At 39.5% G+C, this 8,733-nt stretch overlaps 1 protein-coding gene across 2 annotated transcripts in view; it reads left to right on the forward strand.

Annotated features, from left to right (window-relative positions):
• Nucleotides 1-295: 295 nt before the first annotated feature.
• Nucleotides 296-8,733, forward strand: part of KYAT3 (kynurenine aminotransferase 3) — a 33,273-nt gene continuing 24,835 nt past the window's right edge. Inside the window, exons 1-2 of one of the 2 annotated variants that reach the window (XM_072419912.1) lie at nt 368-415; nt 6,656-6,756. In XM_072419912.1, the coding sequence (XP_072276013.1) occupies nt 6,658-6,756 (99 nt within the window). In that variant the 5' untranslated portion in view covers nt 368-415; nt 6,656-6,657. Of the gene's footprint in view, nt 416-6,655; nt 6,757-8,733 lie in introns of both variants that reach the window. The other variant, XM_072419911.1, reaches the window with a different exon arrangement.

Consider the following 8,733-nt stretch of genomic DNA (forward strand, 5'->3'; position numbering starts at 1 on the left):
TGTTCCCATCTACCCCATCCGCCTCTTTTCTTGGCCTGTCAGCTGTTGCTTCCTACTGCCTGACAGACTACCTTGCCTCTACAATGCCTGGCCAATAGAAGCGCCATTTGTGATGAATTCCACGTGTAATTGGTCGTTGACTCTGTCAAACAATGATCATTCTCCAATGGAAGCGACAGAAAATAAACTGAGGAATGGGAGGGTAGCTGCCCATAACTGAGCTTTATTCTATTGGCGTATGGTTGTGTCATTCATTGCTTCCTCCAATCACCTTTTTTTCTTTTCTGTGGGTAGGCGGAGACAAGCTTGTCCACTGACTCAGCCCTCCCTTTCCTTTCATGCTGGTCAGTGAAGTTGTCAGGGACAGAAGGACGCAGATTGTTCAGTTTAGATTCTGTCAAAGCAGACGTGGCCAGTAAGTAGTTTCATTCCCTCACACAGAGAATGAGCAGGAATAGCTCAGTGCTTGGCTCTGGTTTGGACAACCTTTCTTGTCAGCAGAAGCTGTGAAATGTTCTCAGGGGCCACATAAGGGGTATTAGACACATAGCAGATAGGACATTGCTGGGGGACGTGCTCTCCTTTTATAGTGGGAACAAATTTCAGTGTTTGTAGTGATAATTCCACAGTGTTGGGTTATTTTAGAGGATTGGATCTAGCATGCTGCATGCAGAGTTTTTTTCTCCATATTTATTATTCTATTAAAGAACAACTCCAGCTAAAAAGGAATAAAGAATCCAAAACAACTTATCTCTTCTGGTGTCCCTGCACTGTCCATTTTGCTGAAAATCCCTCATTTATTGGTGAAGCTATACATCCATCAATCCAACCAGGAGATCATTGGCTACCATTCAATGATGTCACTGTTATTGCTTGTATTCCCCTTTCTCTTCTTAGCCAATCACTGCCTGTTTACAGAATACAAGATGCTCTGTGATTGGCTAAGGAGAGAAGGAGGAATACAAACTATGGCGGTGACATGAACTGTACAGACATTGATGGGGACACTGGGGATGGGTTGGAGGTTGGTAGTACAATAAAAGAAATCATTTGTTATTATGAAACTATTCTGACATATTGCATTTATATCCGGAGTTGTTCCTCTTCCGATTCAGCCCGGACTCAGAATCAAGCTCCTGGTTGACTGGCACCTTGCCGGCTGGCTGACTGGCACTCTTTAATGACCAAGACAAAGTCTGCAGTCATTTCTTTTTGCATATTAAAGCACAGCTTGCTCCAGAAGTTAATGAATGTCTAGGCTCCATAAAGATTTTTTTTTTGCTTTGTTTGTGATTACCTCACAGTGAGGATTGTATACAGTAACTGACACCACACAGCTTAATATTATGTTGAGACAAACCTCTGTCCTAATTACATTTATTAAAATAATATACCTGTTCCGACTTACATACAAATTCAACTTAAGAACAAACCTACAGTCCCTATCTTGTATGTAACCCGGGGACTACCTGTAGAAGAACAGTGTTCTAGAAGGAATGTTGGTAAAGAAGTAGATATTGCATACAGAATGGTTTAAAAAGCAGAGGGAGGTATATACAATCAGATTCATGTACTAGTAATAGAAGGTTTGTTATATAGTGTAGTAATGGTGGAAGAGCCCAGTGTGGGGAGTTGTGCTACCCATGCGTTGTCTGATTGTGAGCAGTATATTTTGGTGTACAGGACACAGGCGTGACATGATATAGGGGATAGATGAGATGGAGGAAAGGTCTAGTGTATAGTCAGTGATGGGTGTAGCCCATAGCGGGCCCCTGTGCAGGACTGTTTTGGGGCCCCTGTTGGCCAAGGAGGATATCAGAGCGCTTGTGACACACTTTGCACCTCTATGCAGTGCAGCCAGATCTTTGGATTAGGAGGGTCTGGAAGGGTTATTTTAGTGGCTTCTTCACTATCCTGAGTTCACCTACTCACAACTATATGAATCTTTTCATACAAATCTGAAGATCAACAGACCTGTTCATAGCAGCAGTCTTTTCTATGAGCCCGATTTATTGAAAGACTGGAGGATAGACTATCATGGGAGTATCTGGGTGATCCAGCAATCCTGAAATACATTTCTTTAAAGGTTTTTGTTATTAGTTGACAAATGTTTTCAATCTTTGACCAGATTCATTCCAGGTTGGCTGGATGGCCCAGGTTCTCCAATGATAGTATATCTTTCCCAGTCTTGGAGAGCTTTAATAAATCAGGCCCTATGTGTCAAAGAACGGAGAGTTGGAGTTGTTGAGTGACTTGACCACTGAAAAAGCAGTAAAATATTTTTTTTGTGGAATGGCATTAGAATCTCTGCCATGTTTGTGTAGGGGTTCTGTGACCCCATTAGGAGATTTATCTGTTTTTGTTATATCACAAGGACAGGAAGCGATGGGGAATCTCCATAACTGAGGTTCTAACTTTTCCTTGGCGGTGCTACTTTAAGGGGTAATTAGTGAAACCTTCCTTTGCTGTGTTCAATAGAGTTTGTTACCGGTGGTTGTGTGAAGTATTACTAATAATATTACAGGACTATACAACAATTTACTTTTATTTTCTGCAGTAAAACAACTCCTACTGAAGTATTAATAATAATACACAGATAGGAACAGGGCCCCTGGGTTCCATTCTGGACCCTAATTCTGTCTTAAAATCATTGATGCCCGTTCAATGTTCTGCCTGGTTGTCTTGCAGTCCTAGGTTATATTCTGTAGACATTTCCTGTGTTTGTATTTTGTGTGTCTGTGTGAATGATTGCTCTGGCATTATCCTTCACATACTGTACATTGATGGCAAATACAGATCATGTGAATCTCATATGTCTGCTTTCATGGTAGAATAGCCTCAAGTCATTGTAATTAGATTCGGTAGACTCGATTGGCTTGTTTCTCTATCCCCAGTATGTGAAATCATCCGTGAAATATTTCCAACCAGTCTGGCTGAGTTAGGATCAGTACACAAGTTGTGTATATTTTATTAACCTTTATTACCCTGTCGCTGCTGATGCCAGCACATTACATTCAAAACAATTGTGAAGGTTAATCAGTACAAGTGCTGGTCTGCTCATTCTTCACTTTCAGATGGGAGGGCATGTGGAAGAGACGGGTGGCTTACTTTAGGCCAGAAGGGCTGGGCAGGAAGGATAAATATTCCTGTGTTTTACAGAAAAACATAGGCCAATGACTGAACAGCCTGTAAAAGAATAAATCAATATATATATAAATAGACATGTCCCTATGTATTCTATCTTTTGTGTTAATGCATGCACAATAATGTGAAAGAATAAAGCCGCACATAGTTCTGTGGGTTTAATGCACAAATCTAAACATTTCTTTTATGATTGCAGTGTGTACATCTTACATTGTAATGTACGCACATGCAATAATTGTTGTGGGAAACAAAGGATTAACGACCGTTCGTCCCATATCAATAACAAAAAAAGTGCACAACGACGCTGATGAACGAGGAATGTCACTGGAAACGAACCACTGTCCCGGCGGATCTGATTGGGCTACGATCGTTCGCTATCTATTGTGTACGGTTGTTCAGTGATTGTGGATTGTTCTGCTGTACACTTTCTCCAGTACATGTCACTTCCTGCATTGTTCAAACGATCCTATCTAGTGTGTGTACATTATTGGTGGATTATGATTGAACAATCGTATTGTTACAGAATCGTGCACAATACGATCGCTCAAAATAATCGTGAATAATGGTCGATCGGTCATTAATCGTTGTTTTTCTATCGATAATTATTGCACTGTGTACCTAGCCTAACTTACCATGGTACCCTAACTTAACAAGTAAATAGTCGCCGGAAAAAATAAAGCACGTTAATGTAGGCAGGTTGTTCTCAGAAGAATGGTTGACCAATCTTACAATTCCTTGGCAGGTAACATTGCAAACATAAGTAATTCTACTATTCCATCTAAAGCTGAATGCTAGTCACCCAATTATTTTGTTCACCCTCCCTCCCCTCAGGTACAATATATGATCGCTGGTTCTGCAGTCAATGTTGAGGGCTCACCCACATTCCAGGAATGAAGGATAGCATCTGCTTTTATATGAGACGTCACTTACAGAGTTCCAAAACCTAGAGCTCAGGTCTGTTTTTTGGACCGTGGCTCAATAAACTCTCATACTAAAAGAGAACTCACTGGTCTGGACAGTTTGCTGGCAGGTTTCCTACTTCTGGATGATTGTTGGTGGGGGGCAGTAAGGGTTCATAAGTCCATAGTGGTAACATTCATTCATTTGAACACTTCAGCCTGTAATTGTGGCTGTTTAAACACCCCTTCATGTGACAGAGAAATCCTGGTACGGGCAGTATAGAAATCAGCAACATATCACCAGGAACATACATACAATCACTCTTTGCTGTCTCGTGTCACCTTGAAGGTGAATACATTCTATAACTATTCTCTCAATCATTTCACTCTACTTGAAGAGTAAAGCTACGTACACACGACAGATTTTTATCGCCCGATAATCGGCATCGGCCAAATATCAGGCGAAAATCTGCCTTGTGTACAGTCGGTGTAGTCCATCGTCCGAACGACCGACCTGCCAGATCTACGGACGATTTACGACGACCGATCCTAATGAAAGGGAAGGGGGAGAGCGCGCAGCAGGGTGCCGGTCCGTCGCTCTCCCCCTCCCCTCTCCATAGAGCATGAATGGTGCTGTATGTACAGCACCGTTCATGCATCGTGCACTCCCTTGTCGTTGGAAAGGATCGTGAAAGATCCTTTCCAACGACAAAAATTGCAAGTGTGTACGCAGCTTAAGGGCCTATTTTTGTATGTGCTCAGATATTCTGATATTTTGGTGTGTGCTCACTTTTATGTCCAATGTTTAAAATGATTAGTCCTGCAAATCTTCTTGCACTAACATGCATGGTGCACAATTGGTATTTGATTCGAGCAAATTGTATTGCAGATCCTTTGCTGTTTTTGTTTATGAAATGTAGATTTATGCTTTGTTATTACTGTTTACAATTTATTGTGTAATGAAAGGATTTGTTTTTACTAAAAGCACCAATTCTGGTTGTAATATGAAACAAATGTCATATTTCTGTTTTTAGCAAACATGACAACAGTATTTTATTAATATCCTAACTTTTCCAAATTCTTATCCTACAATTCTTAAAATGACAATTTGCAGAAGTATGTAGTCACATTTAACAAAAGCTTTGACTTTGTTGTGATTCTTTTGTAGTTTCTTTTAGGTGGTTTAAAAAAATAATTGGAATTTTCCTTTATTAATCTGCATGTATTATACTTGTACAGTGATTTGGTAAATTTTTGACAGAGGTTTCCTATAGGAAACTTACTTTACGTGGTTGATGTTCTCTTCCTTTAATTTGATGTCTGTTTCTGTAAACCTGAAATCGCATGTTTTCCAGTGGGTTCAGCTATTGTCTAGTTTTCCCAAATCTGATTGACTAAACATACAGTAGTGCCTCTGCAGCAATCTTATGGCCTACAATTTCTTCTTCAGAATGCTTTACTGTATCTCCTACCTGAGACTCCTTTCCCTGTTCTTGCCTTCCGTTGGAATTATACTGTTGCATGATTTCTGTTAATCTGCTTTTAGTAGTTAATTTGAAATTGACAATATTGTAAGGCTAAACATTTTGCTGAAACAAGAGGAGGGTAGCCAATGCACCCCCAAATATTTATTGGCTTTTATCATTGGCTACTAGTTCCACTGAGGATAAATACATGAGCATACTGTAATTTAAGGGATGCATGCAGTTTTAAAACACATTGGCTTTTTAATATATGCAAGAAGGACATTTGAAAAATATTACCTCTGCCTTTTATTTAAATGTCCTTTGACCACTGTTGTTGGTAACATTGTTTGGTTTTTATTTATCCTGTCTATAGCCTGATGTACAATGTGGAAAGCTACATGACTGCAGAACTTGGTGGAGAAAGAAAATAAAGACCTCTGAAGACAAATGGATGTGAAATTGGGCATGGAGCAGCTGTCAGTTTCTGATTATATGAATTCCTAAAGTTGAACTAAAGTTCCTCTTTTAAAAATATATGATCAGGCTGGTCATTATTACAGAAGAGGGAAGGAGATGTCCCTTCTGCAATGATCTCTCCTATCTAGCACATGTACAGGGTCCCCTGACACCCAAGAGTCTCCTGACGTCGTATGTCAATCCACCTGGGTGGACAGATGAAAGACTAGGAATGACTGCTGGGGAGTACTGATTGCTTGTCCTTGCCCTCTTAATAGATCAAAACAGCTCAAAGAATAATAAAAGATTGTTTTTCAGTGACAGTAATTTGTCCTCTTTTTGGAGTTTTAGTCCTAGCCTGCAGTCATGTTGCTTTCTATTGTGTACAGTGCAGACTGCTCACATCTTGAATGTAAGAAACGCATTCTTTACAGTTGTCTGGGACTGCAATTACAACTTTTAAATAAAGGATACATAAAGGCAAGAGGTCATGTTTGCTGTTTGCATGGTTACATGGTGTTCCCAGATACAGTAATGGAACTGGTGTGTTTTACTGCAGTAGTCATCAATTTACTCTAAATCCTCCAATAATTCTTCCAGCCTTTCATTGTATCATCAATGTTAATATGGCAACATCTCAATTACAGCTTTTTCCTAATTCTGTGCCTCTTTTATTGACCTGTTCTGTAGGCATGTTGGTTGCTTTTCGTGCTGCCTGTCGCTTTGGGAATGGCGCTGAGTTGCTGAAGACTGTTCATTACTCTCGCTTCCTCAGGTTTTCAACCGCAGGAGTACGTATTGTCTCGTGCATTCTGATAGATGTATTGCTTAATTGGCTTTGGCTTAGACGGTGTTACTGGAATATAAAGTTATTTTTGGAAGTAAAATTGCATCCCTAATGAGTGATTTTCCCATTGTTTATCATTGCTTGCAGATATTATTTGTTTTATAGAGTTCTTTATGTCTTGGTTTGACCTAATAATCAGAAAAGCCTCTTCCAAACATGGCAACAACCCTGTGGGGAAAAGGCAGATTTTACTATTTGTTGATTTGTGACAAATATTTGCTGTTTACTTTAAACTAAATATATACAAGTATGTGCTCATTTTAGCCAAAACTGCCTTTGTGATTGAACAAAAACATCCTTGGATTCAAAACGCCTTGCATATCATTAGGAATCTCATTGGCTTGTTGGCTTAACAAAATGTAGGATGACATGTTGATTATATGGTCCATGGCTTATACAGATTAAGCAAATAACTAAAAGATCACAACAAAAATGTTCTGAATGTAATGTTATCTGTTTGTTAACAAATAAGAAAATGTGTCCAGTTTCCAAGAATCGTTATGTGTAGCCTCTTCCAGCAGGGATTGTTTTGGGCCCATTTGATAAAAATAATGTGACATTTATTAGAACAGTGATGAGAAAACCGAATTTTTTATTTTAGATTAAAGGATAAACCTCATCATTTCCTATTTAGGGCTCTATTCCTACATTAGATTAAACATTTTAGGAATAAAAAAATGTGAGCTGCTATTTCTTTGTTTTTGATGCTGTGTCCATTTTTTGCACTTGCAGTCCTTTCCTTACTACCTCAAATATTCACATTTTGTTGCTTTGCAGCCTGAAATAAGGAAACACAAAAAATAAATTTTTCTACGCAATGCAACTTATAACATAAAAGTAAAAGATATAAGAGGAACAGTTCGTGAAAAATAAAAATAACATAAGCATGGATAAAGGCTCACCCCCCCCTCCTAAAATTACTTTTTTAAATAAACTTAATCCAGTGTAACCAATCTGTTTCTCAGTTGCACAACAAGCTGTGTATTTGGTTTCCACTCATCATCATTTGTACTCGTTTAGATTGGTTCAGCAAAAAAACGCTAATAATGGACAGTTGCAGTGCTTGGTAGCGTAACTAAAAGCAAACAATGGCCTGTGATGGCAAGGCTTTGTGAACAGATCTCAAGGATAAAATTGTGGACAGGCTTAAGGCTACGTATACACATCAGATGATTCCTGTCCGATTATTTTTTCAAGGCTGGTATTGGACTAGAATCTGGCGTGTCTACAGTGCTCTGCTGACGTCATTCATGGATCTGTTTTGGCAGACCCATAAACAGCGAGTGATTGTAATGTAAGTGAAGGGAAGTAAGCGCAGTGGGGTGCCGCTACGTCGTTCTCCCCCCTGCCCTCTCCAAAGAGCCGAATGGGGCTGTATTCAGTCTTTTGAATTATCCTTTCCAGTTATTGAACGTGTGTACGTAGCCTAAGTCAGCAGATGGATACCAAAAAAAAAAAAAAGCCTTATCAATCCTCAGGAGCACCATAAAGTCTATAATTGAGAGGTGGAAACTGTTTGGTACTACTAGGACCCTCATTGTATTAGGTTGTCCTTCCAAAGTGCATAGGGAAGTATGGAGGAAAATGGTCAGTGAGGCCTATGGAAAGTTTGTCGCAGTTACAGGACACTAATGATCATTGTGATCATATAACATCACTCCACATAGTGCTCCACAAATTTGGTTTGTGCGAGAGGGTTGTCGCTTCTCAAGAAGAAGTCTTGGATTGAGCTTTTTCAAAATGTACCTTGAAGATTTTGAGGCCAAGCAGAAAAAGGTGTTATGGCCAGATATATTGAAAATTCAGCCCGATTGGCCTTAAAGGCAAATGGTACATCTAACAGCAATCCAATACAGTTCATCATCTAAGGAAAACCAATAGCAAAGCATGGGCGTGGTAGCATCCTGTTATGGGAGCGTTT

Source organism: Pyxicephalus adspersus, chromosome 8, assembly GCF_032062135.1.
Source record: "Pyxicephalus adspersus chromosome 8, UCB_Pads_2.0, whole genome shotgun sequence".
NCBI lineage: Eukaryota > Metazoa > Chordata > Amphibia > Anura > Pyxicephalidae > Pyxicephalus > Pyxicephalus adspersus.